This window comes from Aspergillus novofumigatus, assembly GCF_002847465.1.
Source record: "Aspergillus novofumigatus IBT 16806 chromosome Unknown P174scaffold_1, whole genome shotgun sequence".
Taxonomy (NCBI): domain Eukaryota; kingdom Fungi; phylum Ascomycota; class Eurotiomycetes; order Eurotiales; family Aspergillaceae; genus Aspergillus; species Aspergillus novofumigatus.
In genome coordinates this window covers 2,026,661-2,047,475 of record NW_020194274.1, presented here as the reverse complement: position 1 = coordinate 2,047,475, position 20,815 = coordinate 2,026,661, and the positions used below count along the sequence as shown (strand labels likewise).

The window sequence follows — 20,815 nt, the reverse complement described above, 5'->3', positions numbered from 1 at the left end:
GTTCTCGTGAAGAGTATGTGGCAGCTACCAACTAACAGCACTACTATCATTGCAGGCAAAACGCTTAGGAGACAGCTAGTCTCTCTATTTCATCAACAGCCTTTGGCGCCGTGGTTAGATTATCGTATCCGTCCTTGGTCACAATAACGTTGTCTTCAATGCGGACACCCCCCACGCTCCAATAACGCTCGAGGACGTTGATATCGATGTATTTGTTTGACTCGGGGGACTTGATGTAAGGTTCGATGATAAACCGGCAGAAATATACCTAGAGTCGCAGCGGGTGTCAGTGGATCAGTATAGGGAACCTGGGAAACCCCCAACTTACGCCTGGCTCGACGGTGATCACCGAGCCCGCAGGCAAACGACCTCTGACGCGAAGGTACCGGAACATGGTATCCTTATCCGCGTAATTCGGATTGCCGCCGGTATCATGAGTGTCCATTCCCAGATAATGTCCGAGACCATGCGGGAAAAACGCGACACTGACTCTCTTTTCAAAGATCTCGTCCCCGGCGCCTCGCAGAATGCCTAACTTAAGGAGGCCGCGAATTGCAACACGGTGGGCATGGGCATGCACATCCTCCCACTGCACGCCTTCCTTAAGCATTGCAATACATTCTGTCTGCATTTGCAGGACAATATCGTAGATCTGCCGCGTTTCTGCAGTGAATTTCCCTCCTACGGGAATGACGCGAGTGATGTCTGCACAGTAGGTGCGGTACTCTCCACCGGCATCAATAAGTACATTGCGCTTCTTTTGATTTGTCACGGGGTCGATCAGTGTATCATCATTCTTCCCATAGTGAAGAGTGGCACCATTCTCACCGCAAGCGACGATAGGGTGATAGGACTGCTCTCGAGCGCCATTAGCGATACAAGTTGCAATGAAAGCACCCTCGATTTCGCGCTCGTTCACGGCAGTTTGAGACGCCTTAATAGCTGCAATGTGCGCCTTGGCAGAAATATCATTTGCTTTTCTCAGCAACGCGACTTCGTACTCGTCCTTGACCACGCGAGACTGCTCGATGACTCCCTTCAGCACGGACTGGTTCACCTCAGAAAAGCCGTGAAACTGTGTGCTCTCGGAGACCTGATCTGCAATGGTAAAAGCAATGGCCTTACCACCATGGCTGGATGCAATTGACGCGAGCGTGCTATTGAGTTCAGTAGTCACCAACACGCGATCGACGTCGTATTGGTTTTGAGCCTGCTCGGTAGACATGGGAAGACCGGACCAGATCACATCCTCCGGGTCAACTGGGGGAATGAACAGAGTAAGTTGGTCCTCACTCAGATCGTAAACCAGACAAGAGTCCGGTAAAGGACATCCAGATAGATAGAAGAATGGTCGACGTTGTCTAATATTGAATGCGATATGTCAGGCCTATCTTTCCAACTGCTGCGGAGTTCAGAATAAGGACGCCATTTCGTACCTAAAGGGAACTGGCTCATCATTGTCTTCAATCAACCGAGTTTTCTGAGCCTCCAGGTAGACGATACCAGGACAACCATTTCTGTGAGACGGGAGGCTTTCGGCCACACGGCGCGCATGCGCTTTCGCCGGATATTTGCCCGCCAGAATTGCATCTACCGTGGCCATCATGCTTTGACGCTAGTTAATAACACAGATGAGAAAGAATTGAAGTCTTAATCCTATATCTGCCCGGTAGATGTGGCCCATATCACAAATTGAATCTCAACTTGCTCGCTAATCGGCTGCTGCGGGGTCATACTATGCGGGGCCCGGGCCGGTTAACGTCGGTATAGGTACTCCGAATAAGGTACGGAGTACTAGGTCGGAGTAACCCTGTTGTCGAGTACAGAAAGGGCAATAATTTGAGAACCAGTATTCCGTAGTCGAGACACTAGATAGACTATCGGGTCTTTTGTATATCTTCATGCAATATCTTTCATAAGAGCAACAGAGCTATTCACCGTTCTGAACCTGCAACAGTCCCTAGACAAGCTATACATTATTCATCTGCATGGGCTGGTTTGACTGCCTGTTGTTACCACATCCTCAAAATCCATCTGCCATCTGTCAACCTCTTCAAATTTCTTGGCTTGCAATCTGAGCTCCTCGCTCAGGTAATTCTTAGCGGGTATTGGCACCGGCGATGATTCTAGATCGAATGCATCCGTGTCGAGCGGTGAGGACAGAGGCGAGGACACCTCGATTGCTTGGTTCTCCTTGTCGGCATCAGCAGTCTGTTTTCTTCGTGGAGCATTAGCTCTCTTTTGCCTCGTGTCCTTCATTCCAGCTGAGTTTGTATGTGCAGAAGACTCAGTTTGACTGATGACTTCACCATTCAGAGCAGCGACTGCACCTTGCTTCCTGTGCTTCGATCGAACAACCTCCAATGGCTTTTGTTTGTCCTTTCGCCGTCGTTGTGCTCGCACTGGCTCCCTAGTGGGCAAGTATGACAACTCATCTTCATCCTGGTCGACAGAATAGTCCTCCTCGCTTTCATCATCTAGAATTACATCATCGGGTACTCCATTGCGTCTGCGATGTTTATGACGTCGCCGAGGAAGCAATCTGTCTTGAAGACTTGCTGTGGACACAGTGAGCTTTTCACTGCATTCTCCTGTGTTACGGTCCTTCGTATGCTCCAGCGAGTCTGCCGGTGATTTAGCGGCCACCACCGTTGAGTGGCTACTCTGGGGACTTGACACTGGGCTGCTGCTCAATGGTGGTGCCACCGTCCGATTCAATCCTTCCTCGTCTGCCAAGTGTTGTGAAACCTCACGAGGAATGCCATGCTCTTCATCGCCACGCTCCGGGCTTATTGAACCAGCAGGCGAGTTTTCCACAACGGCCAAAGGTGACTGGGGAACTTGAAGCTCCTCCCCGGTGCGCTTGCGCTTTCGCGATCCTCCGCTGGACGGGTGCGAACGATCCGAAAGAGGCGAGGAAGAGGCATGTCTAATAACGAGGGATTTCCCTCTGGAGACATTGAGGGGAGTCGACTCATCCTCTGGGCTCAGTCCACCAAGAAAATCATCATCGTCAAGGTCTCCGAAATCAGAAGATCCGTCGTCTGCCTGCATCATCTGGAGAATGCTTGCTTGCCGCGGTCGTCTCCTAAAATTGCTCAATATCGAACTCTCGAATCCTGGAGTGCCAGGTATCTTGGAGCTCATATCAGCCCCTCGTCTGCCAACTGATAGCGTAGATGAATAGCCTCGAGCTCTCGTGGGTGGCCGGCTGCCCGTAGCTCCACGTTCTCCCATAGGCGAGGACTCAATTGCTTGTTCTTGCTTCTTGTTCATGGGTGTCTGCCCCCTCAATTGTCTTGCGAATTTGACATCATCGACACTAGGTGCCGGATGCGCCTCCAGCCTCTTGTCATCCTCGGTTCCGTGTAGAGGTCCTGACTTGTTGGCAGTAATCTTGGTTTCAGGATCTTTGGTTTTCTGCGATACCTTGGGCGAAGCTCGGACATGTCGCGATGTGGGACGATTGCGCTTTGTAGGTGGGCGTGGCATTGTTGTGTTGTGTTGGATCCAGAAACTTCGGATGCGGCGAGATGAAGAAAAACAGCAGGGACAAGGCTTTTTCCCGCTGAACAAAGGAGTGCGCTGAATTACTTTTTCAATAGAGCGGGATTTCTGTGTATAATCAATAACCCGTCGAAGTCTCTCGTACGCGTAATTAGTGAGGTCTGTTTGGGGTATATGAAACGTAGAACGCGTCTTCAGGGATGGGGTGCAGATAGATAAATAGCGCAATGATTCATAGAACCAGGATCTTGACTAGGAACAAGAGTTGCTAGCTAGGACACACAGGCTCTTCTCTGGTTAATCAGTACTTCTCCCCATCCGGCTCGCGTCGCCCCTGACTAGGGATTGTTTTGGTGGTTTCGACGCGTCGGGTGGCCTTGCACGTGTCTGGATCACTTCCAGTTGATCAGTAAAAGCTAGGTACTTTACTCTTAGGATATTCCATGATTTCCATCAAGCACTCCAGGCCGGGTCTAGCTCTGGGAACTGGCACCAGATTTACCACAGTGACACTAAGGTACCCTCAGCAAGGGTAAAGCAAATGATGAAGTGAGAGTCCTATCTATCTAGCTGGTAAACGTACTATTATCATTTTCAATGGCGGATTATTGATGCCCTCTTTAAACTCCGTACCTCTCTATACAGGAAACTCTATACCCAGTACATACCGCGAGGTCCCTGAGCAATCATGTCCTAAGGTATATACCAAGCAAGATCTTTGAGCTTTCAACCTTGTAACCTCAATGACAATACTATGGCCCCCGACCTGTAGGAAGATGACGGTTGATGTATTCACAATACCAGTTTACTTCGGCAATACCTACCTAGGTGCCGTAGCTACTGTACCTTAGGTAGGTACTAGTATCCACGGATAGAAATAGGTACCGACGTATTTTGTTCAATGAAAACCGCTACTAATATCTGCTCCAATATTCTCCGTTGACCTTCCAGCACGGATCAGTGGCCGTCTCTAGAATTAGTTGCCGGTGCTAAAAATCAATGAATTATAGTCTCACTTGTACGCTGGACAGACCCTAATCATGTATCCCAATCATTCAAGGCAGATTCCTTTTCATCAAATCCAAAAAGGCTTTGAACAAGGCGGTTTCCACTACTCGGTCCTGAAAGGTTGATATTATTTACCTGTTCATACAGTAGCTATCTAGGATGCCTGTGGCTCTGACAATCCATTTAATCCGGCAAATGGAAGCGCCTCTTCATCACAGATTGTACCGTATACGACTCACGACCTACCTACCTAGTCGAGGGCAATATTGCAACTTATTTGAGGTAATAATAACAACAACAATAATAATTATAGTAGTAATTTATGAATGAACCCGATTACACTCACTAGAGTCATCCACTATGGCCCATTGAGGTTCCTGATATCACCTTCTCCGCATCGCACTAAGATGAGCCTGCCTTCTGATTCGGTTGTGCTTCTACGCTTCTTTTTGTATCTAATGATATTATGGTAGGGTTTAATCTACTACTGCATTATTATTGGGTCCAGTGATTCAGTGAAATCTGGCTCCTTCAAACTCCCAAGTCATTAGTATTGTCTTTCCCCCGCTCCCCCGGATACTAAAGACTACCCAGGGAGTCCAACAATATAATAAAATGCCCACTATGACCTGCCCTAGACTCACTCAGGGAAATGTCAATCTCGCTTCTCTGGTTCCCGAGTCGTCTGCTCAACTAGGTATTTTGGCCTTTCCCCTCCTCCCTGCTTACTTCTCGGGGCTCTTCTTGTGACATCTCACTGATTGTGGCATTTCAGCACTTGGTTTGAGAAGCCATTCGACGTGTATCGCGAGAGCCACATAAGAGCTGCTTAGCGCTTGATGAAATCTCACCATGGGCTTCTAATCATCGCATCATCATCCACATTGACTCGTCTACCTCTGTCCTAGGATCTTGTTCTCTATTGTCAGCTCTCCTACCGCATTTCGAGGATGTTCCAAGCCACAGGACAGAGAGTTTGGTCTTAGATGACAGGCAGTGCCACTATGAAAAGCCTACTCAGCCCTTGCAGAGAGTACAGATTCACGCCATTTTTGCTTTCTTCCATATCTCCAAAGTCTGGGCAGACGAGTTTCTCTCATTGTGATATGAAAGAACCTTGGCCATTCACATCATGACGCCCTCTCCAGAGAGAGACTTGGTCCTCGACTCGGCCACTGCAGGCGGCACTACCGAATTTCAAGTCAGCAAGAAAAAGCGATCCAACTCGGAGTTAACAGAATACCCTCGGAGACGTGCGACGATCGCAGTATGTATCCTCGACTTCTTCTTTTCACTTTTGCCCTCCCCTTTCCGCTCGCCACCTGGGTATTGGTTGACCCATGAGGAGCACCGCAGTGCCAGATATGTCGCTTACGAAAGACTCGATGTAACGGCGCGCGCCCGAGGTGTCAACTTTGTACAGACCTAGACGCAGACTGTGTTTACAGGGAACCAGGCATCAAGCTCGATGCTGGCGACAAACTAATCATTGAGAGGTTGAATAGAATCGAGGGTCTACTTCAATCTACTCTGGTGGGACAAGCAACCCATTTCCCATTGTCTTCAACATCCCCTACCACCAGCAATGATACGAATGTGGGCAGTGACGATGCGGTCGCCAAGGCATCCACTATAGCGGCCATGTCTGGGAGAACCTCCGTTGCCGGACTTGGGTCCTGGGTGAACCCACCAACGAGCATCTCAACGATGCCCAAGGTGCACACTACTCCCGCGCTACACCTTCTACAATGGCCCCTTATTCGGGACCTGGTCGCTGGTCCCTACGATCCGCAGACGTTACTGCAGCTTGAGATGGCCCGCGAGCCGCTTAAGTTTCCTTCCGCTGCTGGGTTCGACTTGACCAATACAACAACGTATGTACAGTCATTTTTCGAGCGTGTCAATGTCTGGTACGCCTGTGTGAATCCATACACTTGGACACGCTATTACAGTAAAGCTGTCTCTCTGGGATTCCGAGAGGGACCCGAGAGCTGCGTTGTCCTCTTGGTCTTGGCTCTAGGCAGCGCCAGTCACTACGGAAGCATCTCGTTTATTCCTTCAGATATGGACCCCCAGGACTACCTTACTTTGCAACAGCGTGGAATCTTCTGCCATCAGTAATGATGCGCAACTCTGTTCTGGCTGCTCAGTGCATCATCCTTGCGTCTGCCTACTTATTCTACCTAGTCAGACCGCTGGAGGCTTGGACCCTCCTCTCCAATGCTAGTATGAAATTACAATTACTCTTCGGGGACCCCGCCCGTGTACCCCTTCAGTGGAGAGAACTGAGTGTGAGAGTGTACTGGAATGCTCTCTTATATGAGAGCGACTTGCTGGCAGAGTTGGATCTGCCTCACTCGGGCATTGTGCACTTCGAAGAAGTTGTCGACCTTCCCGGTGGTTTCGAGGAGGAGGACGAAGAAGATGATGAAGCTGATAATGAAGATCGTCAAACCAGCTTAGTGGAGGGCTCGGTAGGTCGCGAGGAACTATGGTATTTCCTTGCTGAGATCGCTCTTCGGCGACTCCTGAATCGCGTCAGCCATATGATATACCAGAAAGATAATTCGCTGACTCTCGGATCACTTGGGCCCATTGTCTCGGAGCTGGATTTCCAGCTTTCCCAGTGGTATGAGAGTCTCCCTCAACCAGTCCAGTTCCCCCTCAACCACACACCGATTTCCAACCCCGTCCAGACAGTCCTCCGATTGCGATACTACGCGTGCCGGACTATCATATACCGGCCATACATCTTAGCTGTCTTTGAGAATGAGCACGCTGCAACTGACCAGGTAGTAAGGGAATGCTGCCGGCGGTGCTTGGAGGCCACGCTGCGCCAGCTGGAGAATATTACCAGTCATCGCGAAGGCCATCTGCCCTATCTCTGGCAGGGCGCGCTCTCTATGGTATCGCAGACATTGTTGATCATGGGGGCCACGATGTCCCCCGGACTCTCTACTTTATTGCCTCCGGGATTCCGAGTGGATGCGATAATATCCAGTGTGATGGCCGAGGTTGAGAGATACGCACACCTTGCCCCAAGCCTCAAATTATCTGCAGAGATCATTCGCGACGCAGAGAAACGACGGCAAATTTGTCTCAGGTCGACCAGTCGACGAGTATAGACGGGTCAGATGAATCAGTTGAATTCAGGCTTCGCCGTTTATCATGCGATAAATACACTCAATACTGGGTGACTGTTTCAGGACAGCTGACAGGAAAGCTAGGGTCTGATGCACAAATGCCATAATTCATTCTTCTTTTTTATTCATGCTTGATCCCAGTCCTGATAATTGGATCTCAGTCTCCTCCCATCGTCTCTGAAACTCCACTCTTGCGCTTCCCTGTACTCTGTTCTTTTACCTAGCACGTGCTCAAAGCTCTTCAGTAATCGAAGGTCTACTCAAGTGACAAGCTCAGTCCAATAAACACAATTCCATACACTGGATCACTTGTGGGTAATAGATGACATGAGATGCAACAGATTGAGAACCCCCAGCGAGAGAACATCACCGTTGATATAATTAATTGCCTTCAGTACTTGAGACAAAATGTAAAAATCTGGGCAGATTTCAAAGCTTGCTACCATGACAAACGAACAAGCACATACAACCCTTCATAACCTGAAAGCAATCTAGGGCAATGGTATCGCAAGAGAAAATACAGTAATAGGGTATGCAGAAGGATCTGTTCTCCAGAGAAAGCTGAGATTATAGGTCAGGATAGTCGACGGTCGTTCATGCATTAGTGACTTCGGTGGGGAGGGGAGGGACAGGGGCAGTTCCGTTTGATATTCTAATAAGGGGCATTTATTATGGGAGAGGTGTATCAGTGTTAAATGGAGGACATCAGAGGGCAGAAGAGTTAAAATAGCAGAAGCTAAAGGGCGGAGACCGTCGATGGTGAACAAGCAGCAAAATACGCTAAGGCTCGAACGCCTTCACACTCAGATCAAAACCCATTCACTTCCTCTCTTGATGAACTTATCAAGCATCATGCCAATGTCGTTCAAAGCGAATCGGCAGATATAGAATCCGAAAAATTCAGCAGCATGGCGTGTACTCAATTCCAGACCGACTAATGTGGGCGAGGAATGTTTGAGACCGGGGTCTTCAACTTGCTGGGCAATCTGGTCTACATCAGATAGCCTCCGTTAGCACAGCAGGATTGACAGAAAGCACGAGAAAAGGTACTCACCTAGCACCTGCGCCGCGTCACACAGTCGGGCGAGCGCAGCCATATAATGTGCGTTGGGTCCACTGAACTGGGCCTGTGGTGTAACACGCCTGGCAGCCTGCGAAGTCGGCAACGAAGTCATGGGAAGCGAACTGATTGTTAAATTATCTTTGCTGGTTTCTTTGGAATGCACCGGTGTAGCGGGAGCACCGAAACCCGAGTTTTTGGAACGCAATTTTCGCCACGAAGTTAGATATGACGATTTGCTTGAACTGCTGTTGACTTTCTGCGGCATAATATCAAACCCATTTGCCGCATCCTCAGAGCTCTGAGAATATTTGAAGATCGGCAAAGCCCCTTGCACGCCGACTTCGCTGCTAATCTTCTTTGACAGAGACACCTGCACCTGGTCGAGCACAGCTTCCAAGGATTGCATTTCCTCCAGGACGGCGTCGGCGTCATAAGTGTCCACCTTAGCAAGCTTAAGTAACGCCGCCGTCAACAAGTCGCAGTTGGACACCTTTTCTTCGACCGCCCTAAGTTTCACGTTTTTAACGCCCCACACATCATGGGGCACGAATAGCTTCGTAGATAAATAACCCCCTCGCGGATGAGCGATGGTCTGGTAAATACATCTCATGAGCCAGAATGGACGTAAGAGAAAAGATTCGGGACACGGCTCTAAAGGAATAGGGGCGTTCGCAGCCATTGGATTGGGGGATCCGGGCTTGTCGGTGAGTGGATGTGGCTATCGAACAAATACAGGCCTCCACTGGTGAGACCGGACGGCGCAAAAGTTGCACCAATAGGTGTAGGTAGAGAAGGAGCCGGGCCAATTGCTGTTCCCTTATGGAGGTCCGGGAATGCACCGCTTGATGGTGTTTCCGGGGAATTGGCAGACAGATCAGGCGCCGGTACAGAGACATTCCTCGGCCGGAACGTCTTCAGACCTGAATTTAACTTGCCCAGGTTGTCTGGAGCCGAAGGGACCTTGCCAATCAGACGGGCGGGTGATGGCACCTTCGATATCCTGGCATACGGTTTTCCCTCCTCTGTAATAACTTTCTCTAGTACTTCAATGGTGGAACCATCTTCAGCCAGTGATGCAATTGAAGCATTCCTTCGGTTAAGATGCACGGCTGATGCAAGAACGGAAGCTGAAGCGGGAGTTTTTGAAGTGGAGCTTGCGGAAGAGAGTGTTTGAGATCCGTCTTTGGGGACAGGGGGTGGTCGAAACGTGTCCGTATCCGCGGAGCCTTGGGTGAGCGCATCATCGCCAATCTTAGGACGAGAGCTTGTTTCGATTTTCAGTTCCGTCGGGTTTTGACCTGACATTCGTCGTGCTCGCACGCTTGGACTCGCTGTTCGCACAGAAGACTGTTTGGGCAGACCGGAAGGAACATGATGTGAGGAAACTAGGTCGAACTCCAATGGAGTAAGTGCGCTCTGAGATTTCTCTGATTGATCCTCTAACACAACATCATCTTCCTCCAGCGGAGCCAAAGTCACGCCGGGCGTTGTTGTAGCTGAATTAGGGACAACCGAGCTCTCCCAGGTCCTAGCGGATAACACGCTTGAACCTGACTGGCGCGGAAGAGCAGATTTTGACTGGAGATCAAATGCGAAATCATCCATAACGTACCCACTGGTCATTTCATCCAACAATCGCTCCTCTTCTTCGGCTTCATCGTCAGGATAATCCTGGATCAAATCACTTGAATGGTCGAGCCTCGTCTGCTCGAGCATGTGGCGAAGATCGTGGCCCTGTGTTATTGCTACTTCCGCTTCTCTCTCCGCTTCCCTTACTCTCTGTTTTGCCAACTCAACGTTCCTGCGAGCGTTCGCTACAATCTCATCGTCTGTATCGTAACCGTCCACCTCTACCGCAGGCTCCAACCCTTCATCGTATGCAGCCTCAACGGCAGCATCTAATGCAGCATCAAATTCGGCTTCAGTACCATGGCTGAAGCGGTAGCTTCTCCTCCGCCGTAGATATACAGATGATACTCGGGAGTGCTGGGAAGAAGGTGAAGAAGCACCAGACTCGTCGATAGTATCGAGCCACGAGGTTGACTCGTAAATGTCCCTGGCGTGAGTGCTCAGTAAGGTCAACTCAGAATGAGGATCCCCGGAAGACGAGGATTCCTCATCCTGACCGAGCCCTCTGGTCAAATATGTATCCTGCGGAGGGTCCAGTGCGCCCTGAAACAAATTCTCCGACGCTTGCCTGGACGAATCAGACTGAGCCGGTCTGCCGGACACGGGTGACGGTATAGCATATCTTGACTCATCCTCCAAAGGCGACGGCAATAGCGACTGACGCCTCGGAGGTATTTGATTGGGTACCATGGTTCTAGATCCTTCAGAGATCGGATTATCATGAACTAAAGATCTGGACTGCAAGTAGTCATATCTCTCTTCAGGATGAAAATCATCCTCGTCATCTATGGGTTGGGACATTGCTCCGTATGACTCCTGACTAAGGGACGTTCAGGAAGCGCTTTGCTGTTAACTTCGCGGAAGGAGAAGTCCATACGACGCAGCTCGGTTACACGAAGCATATAGGTGTCGCGCTACAATATCCCTGTCAGTAAGTTCTGCGGGGGTAGAGAGGGTAAACTCACAATCTCTTGAAGCTTCATTCTCTCGTCTTCTCCTCCGTTGCTTCGCAGCATGACTAGTTGTAGAAGTTGGCAAGCATCATTGTAAGCTTCCATTGCACCTTCGAAATTAGCTGCATTGTCCAGGAGAACTGCAGTATTAGCCTTCTGCAATGCTTTAGAAAGCATTGCTTTCTGGGAATAGCCCCGCCGCCGTCGTCCAGAGCCATATCCCTTGGCTGATGCTGGGCGTGAGCTGTCGCCAACCGGTTGAGAGCTCGCTGGATCACGAGATAGATTATGTTCGCCAGAGCCCATGCTGATTGAGCTTGACTTTGCCCACGGGTTTTGGAAGAGAGCGGGGGAGGCTAACACAGGCTCCGATGTCTCAAGATTTGAATCGAAGGTATCATTCCCCGCCAACTTGGGTATCGTACCAGCATCTGATGATTCAAGTCTGGACGCTTCGGTATGGCTTGCTGACATCGAAGGCTGGGAGACACGAAACCCCTGTGATTGGCCACGCTGGTGATCGGGAACATAACACTCAGGGCTGGAGGTGCTAGCCGGGCTTGCATTTGCTTTTGGCGATTCAATATTACTGGGCGATGAATTTCTCCGAGAACGGTTGACAGGCGAATCCTTGCTAGAAACGGTTGATTGAGACCAACGATTCAGGCTACCGAGGCCTTCTAGAATCCCATCATAATCGGTTTGGAATTCCGAAATCGCGTTGGTCGTCCGCTCTGGTATCAACTCGGGCATTGTTGTAATGATTGTTGCGGAGCTTGTGGTGTTTTCAGGGACGATGGGTTCGCCTTGGTTGAACGTTGTCTTCCACGGCAGCGTTTGTGCAGCCCTTTTTCATTTCCCAATAGCTGCCAAGCGAGAAGCAAGAGGTGGCTATTCTGTGAGGCAACCACAAGTAGGCATAGATAAATCGTCGAGGCCTGAACTTAATATATATTCCTCAGTTTTGAGCGCCTTGCTCAGCGCATCGTTGTTTAGCGCAGGATGCAATGCGTTCACGGACAGCGCATTGCTTCCAGGAGACAGCCAGCGAGCAGCGCAATCAGAAGCAACGTACACTTTAGGATAGCCGGTCGCAATTGCAGTTTGAGCGAGGCGGCAGAGACCGGAGCAAGGAGATAGTTAGCCAGGCGATCAAAGTGGTCACTTCGGAAGGAATCGATGGACGGCTCAGAACATCAGAAGCGTGGTGATGCTGTGCTGGGAGCTCTGTACGGAAATATATCAGGGACGATAATCTGCAGAAAGATTGGAATTGTGTCAATTGCCGTTTATTGGAGAGTGGGCAGAAGCCAGACAACAAAATTGCTCAGAAGCTGTCTACAGGTACCGTCAGACGTACCACCGGCTTGTTTAGCAGATTATCGAGCATAGAGAATTGATGCCGTATAATTTTGCTCGTAAATAATCAATTCAAGATTGAAAGAGAAACCTAGCTTCAACAAGAATGTCCAACTACAGGATGGTGGGGAAAAATATACGAAATCTCAAGACATGATTATTGATAGTGGCATCATTATCGGCGATGGTAGGCGGTTCAGGGGAGAGAAGCGGAGGACTGGTCAGTGGTCAGTGTCACCCTGGTGGTTGGACAATTTGCGGTGCGGGAAAAGGGGGCAGTGGGGTGTCGATGTCTGGCTGTAAGTATACTCAGCGATATTATTTAAGCTACTGACATTAGTGTCGGAATTTATTACACTACTTACTGTTCGGTCTCATACAAGCTTTCCTCAGTCTAATATTTAGTCCACTCTGTATCTGCCTATGTTCTTTTTACCTACGTTATATTTTAGTGATGGTCCTGCATTGCCAAGAAAATAGGTATACTTTCTCTGAATTACTCGATATGGATACCTATGTCCTTTAAATGCGTGGCGCTACTGCATATATGATTTGTGATTGATTCTCCAGGTGGGTTTTAGATGTTAAGATGCTATAGATGTATATTTATCTACTGGTGATTATTGCCATTCTGCCACTGATTTAGATGATAGACAAGTTTAGTGCATCTATAAGTGCCCGTAGTAAGTATTAGTACTATGATTATCAGTTGTGTGCATCAGAGGATCGGAGAGATTGGCATCTGACTCTGTCCTTAGAAACAATACCTTGCGCATGGACAGGAACGGTCCGTTCTTTCCTATATAGAGCAGCATACCGTCGTAATGGCGAAGATTTCTGGCCTAGCAGGTATTCAGGCATCATATTCATCGCTCTTCTGCCCCACCTGAAAAATCCCCGACGTTGGCAGGTGTACTGGGCACGAACAAGGGTCGAAAGTTGATGGTGAAATCGATATAGACTACCTGACCTGAACTATCAAGCGGCTGACTGTTCTCTTCGCCCAAGCGTACGCTACCATGGTACATATGTACCGCCGGTAATTTTCAGTCAGCGATCGAGGAATCCTCTATTGAAGGAGATGACTGATCTCTTTGGACAGCCATTGCCATGTAATTGACGGCAGGTTGCAGGCTCGACGCTATCCGATGGGGAGACATTCGTGTCCACGGACATATTGGCAAGACCACTTCAACAACTTATTGGGAGTTGAACGGATGGAAGACCAAAGGTCGCCAGAAAGCCTAGCCTCTGCCGTCTATTCCCTGCATTGGAAGGTGGTCAGCAGATGGCATTAGCAAGAACGATGAAATGGTTGTCGACACGTGTGAAAAATAGCCAGCAATTCTGGCGAGCCATGGGCAGGCCCTCATAACTGCAACAAAAAAGGTATTGCGTTATGATGGAACTTCCTCCGACCCTGTCATTAGTAGGAAAGACATTCAAACCAGGACATAAAGGCCGCATATATGGATTTTCCTTGGTCGAACCCATCTCCCATCGATCCTCCTCACCTGTAGTATTTGATCGAGCCCGCAGGAGAAGGCTCGGTCATAAATACACCTTATCTGTATGTTCTCCATCATTATTGTCAAATTGTATGCCAACATAGGCTCATAACTGAGAAGAGATCCGGCCTCATGAAAGCCAGAATTGTGGGCGGCATAGCATCGGTGTTGCAGTCAACAGATACCTTTCTCTGCACGTAGCATCTTCCAATCTGTCTAGAACAATTTGCCTAGGAAGTTGCTTCCTACACCTTTCCAGCAAGCAATCTGTGACGGAGACAATATTCATACGGAAGCCTAATACGCAACGACTTCTTGTGTGTATTTACCCCGATTGCCTAGGCAATCCTACAGAGTCAACAAATCTGAACGAATTTGGAGGTGTTTCAGCACTTCGGCTCCCCCGCAAGAAGATGCTTATAAGTTGGCTTCTGGGCCAGGAGGCTGGCTACCTGAGAACGGCAACAAAAGGCTAAATCCTCCGCGACTCTGTAGGCGGCGACGCGGAGCTCAAGGGCACTCTAGCATCTGAGTCCCTGAATCCAGTACCTAGAATTGTGGATGGGCAATTGAGGCCACAACAATGCCTGCTTGGGAGAAGACTGGAAATGCCTTTCAAATCACTGAAGGATAGAAGCTCATGAGCCTGTGTATGCCTACACCCTGTGAGCAACAGGGAAGGTTATCGCAGCGGGCCCTGCCTAATCTTTCCTTTCCTTCCTTCTCTTCCACTTCCACTCTGCTGCTTTTTGGCGCACATCATTTGCACAAATATAAACAGAGAAATATGTATAATTTCATCCATTGTGGTTCCTGAACCAAATAAGAGCTTGTCCTGGTTCTAGTCTTCCTCACTGGTTGCTTCAATATTCTTCTTCATTGAATATTTGCTCTCATATTCCGCGCTGTGGTCTGTTTCATTACTATCATCACCATTTGGCTTTTTATTGGCCTGAGGATAATCTGGCCGCGGCACAAACTCCCCGCTCTCTTTAAGCACCATTTCAATATCTGGTAATAATGTTACAAGAACAGAGAACTGGTCGATTGGTAAAGAAATGCCCTATAGTGCAAGTCAGTTGAGGTGGGACAGCGCCTCATGTTAAGCTCATTTTACCTTTTTCCCGGGGAGCTCTTGCCCATCCTTCTCATAATACTCTCTAATGTTGACGAGTGTCTTCCCTCGAAAGGAGGAGATAGTGACACGACGCATTTTAGAAAGCTCCCAGAATTTGTCTCCATTTGCATCAATTTTCCAGTTCACTGCGTTATGCATGTTATGGGGTGGTGAACTCATTGATGCTTCGGTTTTTGCTTTCTTCTGCTGGAAGTTTTCATTGTTGTTGCAGTCATCACTGACACTTGGCATGCGCTTCCTGGGCCCAGACGGCATCCCCAAGATCTGGTCGTGGACAACTGGGGAAAGAATCGAGATGGAAACTGTGGTAGTATGAATAAGAGACCACTACAATTAAGTTGTTCACAGTGGTTTGAAAAGCATAACTAGTGATTCTCTAGTAGAAGATGATTCAATGGATGCGTGAATATAAGACGCGTCATATCACGTGATAAATAATGGAGTAGCAAGGACGAAGTGGGTCCTGATCTCCCAGCTGGGTTTAACTCGAACTAAACTCTGAGGTCCACCTATGGTGCGTGTACTGCTAAAACTTTGTAGCTCTATAAGTCTAGTATGTCTTCTAGATACTCAGATGAGAGACCTATTACACTGCTAGAAACCATGTAAAGGTACCTTTCCAACTTCCACAAGCTAATATTGATGCTACCTAGTAATGCATATATTCAGAGCTTTAAGGAACAGGTATCAAAGGATTTAGGTCATTTCTACTTCCAATATGCAATAACGTGTAGCCACATTCGAACAGAAGAAAGACAACTAAATCTCTAGCTGATACTCAAAGATCTAAGATCCCTATTGTAAAGAATCATATGCTCCTCTTACAACCTTTGGTTGGGTAGAGTTGTGTAACTTCTGATATAAGAGTGTGCCAACAGGTGATGCAAATTTTGAACGCGCGAATCTAAACATGCGAAACACCATTTAATGTTCATACTCCCCTCTTCAAACTTCATCTTAATGAAAATTCCTGGGCAGCGTCTTCCACGGATGATCCGGCTAAGAAGGGAGAGAAATAATCATCAGCTTCATTGAAAATCACACCATTCTCGGACGGATCAGAAAGTCAGAGCTCTCAGAGCTTGCAGAAGAATGGAGTAAACAAAACCGCGCGCAATCATTTCGACCTGTAGACAATCAAAGACCCTCTCGAGTGATTCGCGACTAGCAGCGGCCCCATGACACTTGTAAGCGCCTGCGGTAGCCCCTTAAGGACAAGTGTTTTTCTCGCAGTTTCCCTCATACGCTCCTTTTCCGCGCTACTGGGCGACTGAGGCCAGGACTCCAACTCCTCTTTCGTCGGCAGGACATTCTCGCGGAGCTTGGTCAGACCGGATGCGATTGATGCATCCGAGGTATTAGCATCAATCATGGACTCCTGTAAGAGAGTGCGAATCGTCTCTAGACTTGGGCTTCCGGGGCGTAAAATATACGACTTGGCCGCGTTCAGAAGTGTTCTCCTGATGTTCCATGCAGATGACAATGAGTATAGTTCATTGATAACCGCAAAGATTAGCTCCACAGCTATTTGTGTCTCCTCCTGGGAGATAGGGCTTTCTTGACGCCGCACAGTACTTTGACCATCTGACGCTCTCTGCTCTTCCTTCGGTCTTATGCGGGAACCAATGTTAGCCCCACCATCAGAGTCAGACAAAGGCCCCTGGAGATGATGACTCTCGAGTTTTGAATCCGAAGCTGCAAGATCTCCGAACCTTGGTATAGTAGAGTCAACAACGTCTCCGCTCCCAGGGCTGGGATGGACTTCCTGAGAACTCGAGGACTCGGGGGTAGGGACGACAGCTAAAGAATAACGCTCTGTCTTATCGTTCTCGCTAACAGGTCTCTTCGGCCCGATCACACTGTCAGAGACTATACTCTCGTAGTTCATTTGTGAGATGGATCGAGTTGATAGGGAACGGCCATGGTTTCCTTGATATCCTTTGGAGCTGAATGATGTTTTTTTGCCGTTCGCTCCTCCGAACACCCCGGTCACACCACCAATGACGGCTTTACCACCTTCAGCAACGCCTTTTGGTGCGTTAGTCAGAACGCCTAGCATACCTTTGCCCATGTTTTCGAGCGCCACCGAGGTGGGAAACGGAAACCCAGATTTAGCCGAGGCATCGCTGGCACCAGGATCGAGGCGCTCATCCTTCTCCAAAAACCGTTTCATTCTCTCGCAATCCGCAAGTGCTTCATACTGAAGGGCATCCTTAAGGTACCTCTCCAGATTACGCACTAGGGCTCCCTTTGTCTGCCCCTTCCAAGGTGGCAAGGCAGGGTAGCTTTCCGTGAAATCCTGTAACTTATTAAGCCTCGCTATCGTTCCAAGGGTGCCGTGCAGTGATTCAAAATCTGCATAATTTCTAAAAATCATCCACCCAGTGCGACGTGTGGCTGCTGGCTCGATTTGGATCAAATAACTCGATGTAAGTTTTGACCGAATTGATGCTTTCTCACTAGCTTCAGAAAGCTCCTCTACTGAAACGGATGCATGATGAAGAGTCGTGACAGGTGATTTTTTAGATGGGGAATCCGGTAAATGCGAGGCTGGCGGTGCCATGCATGGGTCTGTAGGTTGAACTGGAGGATATTGTTTCGTGGACGCTATCTTTGTCGGATCATAATCATTCCGAATCTCTGCGGCGTCTTTGGCCATCGGTGTATGGATTGTTGCCTCTTTGTCTTGGGTCCCGACAAGCGAGTGGTGCGGCAACATGGTTGACTGGGAATCTGAGGACTGCACATCTTCAGGCGAACACAGACGAGCGGTTTGGACCTGCAAGTCCTGTGTCCGAACCGTGGCGCCTTCTGGTGGATAGATTGGAACCTCAACGACCTTGGTCGTAGGAAGAATTCCATAAGTATCAGAATGTCCAGCAGGTTTCCCCTCAATATCTGACTTGCTAAACGGAACTGTTGTAGACCTGTTCTCTTCGTGGGCGCCTTCGACCGCGACCACTTGTTCCTTGGCCCCCTCGACCCCCGCATCAATGGCGTTCAACAACTCCGATTCACCTTCCTTTAAAAGATGAATGATCCAGCCATTGATCGTCTCCGATCGCGAAAGACTGGAGATTGCCGACTCTAATACTACACCGGCCAGAATCTCGCGAAGGAATTCCCTCAGCACGGAACAAGCGTACGCTCCTGGTTCCAAAAAGCTGGATAGGATATCATCTGCTACCATTTTTAATTTCAATCGCTGCTGCTGCTCCGACAAAATGTTCGCTAAACTGCTTTCCGGATGTAAATCCAGGTACCGTTTGACTGCATCTTCTGGCGTCAAATGGCCCTCGACATGCTGGAACGCCGCTGACAATTCATTCAAGAGCACGATAACCATAGAAGAAGAATTTGTGAGAAACTCCAAGAATGCATCCGCCGGCCGTTTTCGAGATAGATGAGAGGACAGGGAAATAATAAAGTCTCTCAACAATTTCCGGCAGGAGAGAGGGAACATTTGCTCTGCTGGCAATATAGGTTCATACCAGTGACTTGTATTCTGTCAGAACGTGCGGAGACATATGTGATGCGAACATACTTTACATAGTCCTTTATAACAGCATTGGTCAATGACCGCAATGCTGCCGCTGTCTTGGGTGGAAAACCAGAGAAATCTAGATCAGGCTCAGACAACCCCTCAGCAGCTTCTGCAATAATCCCGCCGTTGTTTGATTTTGGTTCTGAAGGTCTGCGGCTCGATAACTGCAGCAATCGGTTCGCTATATTCAGAGAAAGCTCCTTCCTCCTATAGATACTGGAAGTACCCGTTGGATCCCCCCTAAGACCAGTATCGGCTGCCTCCCATGATGCATGCAGAGTGACGCCGGCCACCAGCCCAATCAAAAGCAGTCCAATCCTGCCTAGGAGAACATATGTTACTATCGCCAAGGACGCAACAAACCAGGTCAAAGTTAAATTATCGGCCGATGAGAGGAAACGTAGCATGTAATCAACTGGCCCCTTTGATGGGGTAATGGTAGGTATCAAATCACTTGGTCGATTAAAATCGTCACGACGCGAGGTCAGAAGACAGTCAGTGGCATCCCGGACATCAGAGCAAGTCTCGCTCAAGGGAGACGGAAGAGGCCTGTCAATGGAATCATCCATAATGACTTTCCTCGGGCGAGGGTGGCATTAGCCACGTTGTGTCGGGTCTATTAACGACTTGGGGGTTGTAGAAATGATCAGTTGAAACAGATTAGGGTGTTTGTGATGGGTATAGTCTAAAAGCTGGGCCAATTTCCTTGGAGCCAGAGACTTCGTTTCCACCCATCGCGTTCATACAGAGCTTCCTCAGTACGAGCTCTAAATACTCAGTAAATGACGATACGTTCCCATTTTTGGTCCCAGATATTGATTATATAATATGTCACGCGTTGCTGACACCCTTTCATGTGTATGGTAATATCACGTGTGACACCAAAATGAGGTGGTGCTGGCGAATTATCATGATGTGTCTTCCCGTAGGTGTCAGATCCATACTTGTGAGTTTCATTTGGATGCGACCAGGAGGTGGAAATAATTAGAATCCTATAGCTTAACAACGGACTAGACGGTTTATGTACCCATTCTTTATTGCCTCACATCTTGATGAGATGGTGAGGTATCTAAAGCTATCGAGAATGGGTTTATAATCTCCGCTATCCGAGTGAATCCAGCATTCAAAGAACATGTAATCATGCCAGATGCAAAGAAGATGGCGGGCTTGTATAAGTACTTGACGAATAGCCATCGAGCTATTCTATGATGTTTCTGCAGCGCGCAAGACGCTGTCGGCGAGTCATGGATATCAAGAGAGCTATCCTCAAGTGGTTCTGAGGTATTTCGTGTGTGAACCTTTGGCAACGATAGTCATCTTCCCCGCCTCTGATTTTTTGGAAATAATTACTGTCGTGAAAGCAAGCGTCTTCCCAACCTTATCTGCACAGCCTTCAATCTCAAGCCAATCCCCTGTCGTGGCCGTTGACACGTAATTGACATGGATATCGGTGCTCACGCCTGTAGAGTCATGGCCACAGGACGCGATAGCAAGCCCACCAGCCCAATCAGTGACACATGCGGAAAAGGCACCGTGCAGTGTGTTTTTGGAATTCAGATGATGAGGAGCAACACGAAGGCGAGCATTAACTTTCCCCTTTTGCGCGCTATAGATTTCAACGTCGTCGAGAAGGAACGCGTATATTGGGCTGTTAACACGGATACGGTCCCAGACATTCGAGACCTGATGGAGCTCAGTGTTCATAATGGATGTGGTCTGTTAGTTGTATGATTGCGGCATTGATAGGGGGGATAATCATCCAAAAAGCGTTGGCCGATAGATAACTATGAGAAATTATTTTCCATCGCTGTCGACGAGTGGGTTGATTCGAAGTTATGTCTAAGCCTTAGGGTTATCACCTAGCGCATGCCTAAAAAGGTAAAGTCTGAAGTCTGCAATGTACCTAGGTACAGGAACATTACTCTTAGCTAAGAGCTTAACTAAGTAATGATCTGGCACGAGT

The 20,815-nt window shown here is 48.6% G+C and overlaps 7 protein-coding genes across 7 annotated transcripts; 1 reads left to right on the top strand and 6 right to left on the bottom strand.

The window, feature by feature from the left end:
- On the bottom strand, positions 1-1,684 carry P174DRAFT_399506 (aminopeptidase P family protein). Its single transcript, XM_024823876.1, has 3 exons — positions 1,437-1,684; positions 329-1,361; positions 1-268 (listed from the first exon to the last, which is right to left on the bottom strand). The coding sequence occupies exons 1-3, from the start codon at positions 1,604-1,606 to the stop codon at positions 65-67; spliced, it is 1,407 nt and encodes a 468-aa protein (XP_024687176.1). The 5' UTR covers positions 1,607-1,684; the 3' UTR covers positions 1-64.
- A 198-nt stretch (positions 1,685-1,882) lies between these two features.
- On the bottom strand, positions 1,883-3,652 carry P174DRAFT_437002 (uncharacterized protein). The gene has a single exon (XM_024826177.1). It carries the CDS (start codon positions 3,490-3,492, stop codon positions 1,981-1,983), a length of 1,512 nt encoding a protein of 503 aa, XP_024687175.1. The 5' UTR covers positions 3,493-3,652; the 3' UTR covers positions 1,883-1,980.
- A 1,995-nt stretch (positions 3,653-5,647) lies between these two features.
- On the top strand, positions 5,648-7,640 carry P174DRAFT_456279 (putative C6 finger domain protein; the record flags this gene model as incomplete). The annotated part of the gene is made up of 3 exons (XM_024829415.1): positions 5,648-5,782; positions 5,878-6,544; positions 6,592-7,640. The coding sequence occupies 3 exons, from the start codon at positions 5,648-5,650 to the stop codon at positions 7,638-7,640; spliced, it is 1,851 nt and encodes a 616-aa protein (XP_024687174.1).
- An 821-nt stretch (positions 7,641-8,461) lies between these two features.
- Positions 8,462-12,056, bottom strand: P174DRAFT_426860 (uncharacterized protein; the record flags this gene model as incomplete). The annotated part of the gene is made up of 5 exons (XM_024825405.1): positions 8,462-8,649; positions 8,713-9,227; positions 9,455-11,088; positions 11,172-11,264; positions 11,316-12,056. The coding sequence occupies 5 exons, from the start codon at positions 12,054-12,056 to the stop codon at positions 8,462-8,464; spliced, it is 3,171 nt and encodes a 1,056-aa protein (XP_024687173.1).
- A 2,810-nt stretch (positions 12,057-14,866) lies between these two features.
- P174DRAFT_500222 (transcriptional coactivator p15/PC4 family protein) lies at positions 14,867-15,671 on the bottom strand. Its single transcript, XM_024830955.1, has 2 exons — positions 15,288-15,671; positions 14,867-15,233 (listed from the first exon to the last, which is right to left on the bottom strand). Exons 1-2 carry the CDS (start codon positions 15,561-15,563, stop codon positions 15,012-15,014), a joined length of 498 nt encoding a protein of 165 aa, XP_024687172.1. The 5' UTR covers positions 15,564-15,671; the 3' UTR covers positions 14,867-15,011.
- Positions 15,672-16,101: 430 nt separating this feature from the next.
- Positions 16,102-19,609, bottom strand: P174DRAFT_447186 (PX domain protein). Its single transcript, XM_024828646.1, has 2 exons — positions 18,853-19,609; positions 16,102-18,805 (listed from the first exon to the last, which is right to left on the bottom strand). Exons 1-2 carry the CDS (start codon positions 19,419-19,421, stop codon positions 16,426-16,428), a joined length of 2,949 nt encoding a protein of 982 aa, XP_024687171.1. The 5' UTR covers positions 19,422-19,609; the 3' UTR covers positions 16,102-16,425.
- A 167-nt stretch (positions 19,610-19,776) lies between these two features.
- P174DRAFT_399495 (PaaI family thioesterase) lies at positions 19,777-20,660 on the bottom strand. The gene has a single exon (XM_024823875.1). It carries the CDS (start codon positions 20,554-20,556, stop codon positions 20,119-20,121), a length of 438 nt encoding a protein of 145 aa, XP_024687170.1. The 5' UTR covers positions 20,557-20,660; the 3' UTR covers positions 19,777-20,118.
- Positions 20,661-20,815: the final 155 nt, after the last annotated feature.

Bases quoted from the DNA above. Each gene is read 5' to 3' on its own strand.
- P174DRAFT_447186 (XM_024828646.1), bottom strand. From the start codon at position 19,421: ATGGATGATTCCATTGACAGGCCTCTTCCGTCTCCCTTGAGCGAGACT. The intron at 18,806-18,852 runs GTATGTTCGCAT...ACAGAATACAAG, and splicing joins GTTATAAAGGACTATGTAAA to TCACTGGTATGAACCTATAT.
- P174DRAFT_399506 (XM_024823876.1), bottom strand. From the start codon at position 1,606: ATGATGGCCACGGTAGATGCAATTCTGGCGGGCAAATATCCGGCGAAA. The intron at 1,362-1,436 runs GTACGAAATGGC...ATTCAATATTAG, and splicing joins GATGAGCCAGTTCCCTTTAG to ACAACGTCGACCATTCTTCT. The intron at 269-328 runs GTAAGTTGGGGG...CTGCGACTCTAG, and splicing joins TGATCACCGTCGAGCCAGGC to GTATATTTCTGCCGGTTTAT.
- P174DRAFT_399495 (XM_024823875.1), bottom strand. From the start codon at position 20,556: ATGAACACTGAGCTCCATCAGGTCTCGAATGTCTGGGACCGTATCCGT.
- P174DRAFT_500222 (XM_024830955.1), bottom strand. From the start codon at position 15,563: ATGCCGTCTGGGCCCAGGAAGCGCATGCCAAGTGTCAGTGATGACTGC. The intron at 15,234-15,287 runs GTAAAATGAGCT...CTTGCACTATAG, and splicing joins AAGAGCTCCCCGGGAAAAAG to GGCATTTCTTTACCAATCGA.
- P174DRAFT_437002 (XM_024826177.1), bottom strand. From the start codon at position 3,492: ATGCCACGCCCACCTACAAAGCGCAATCGTCCCACATCGCGACATGTC.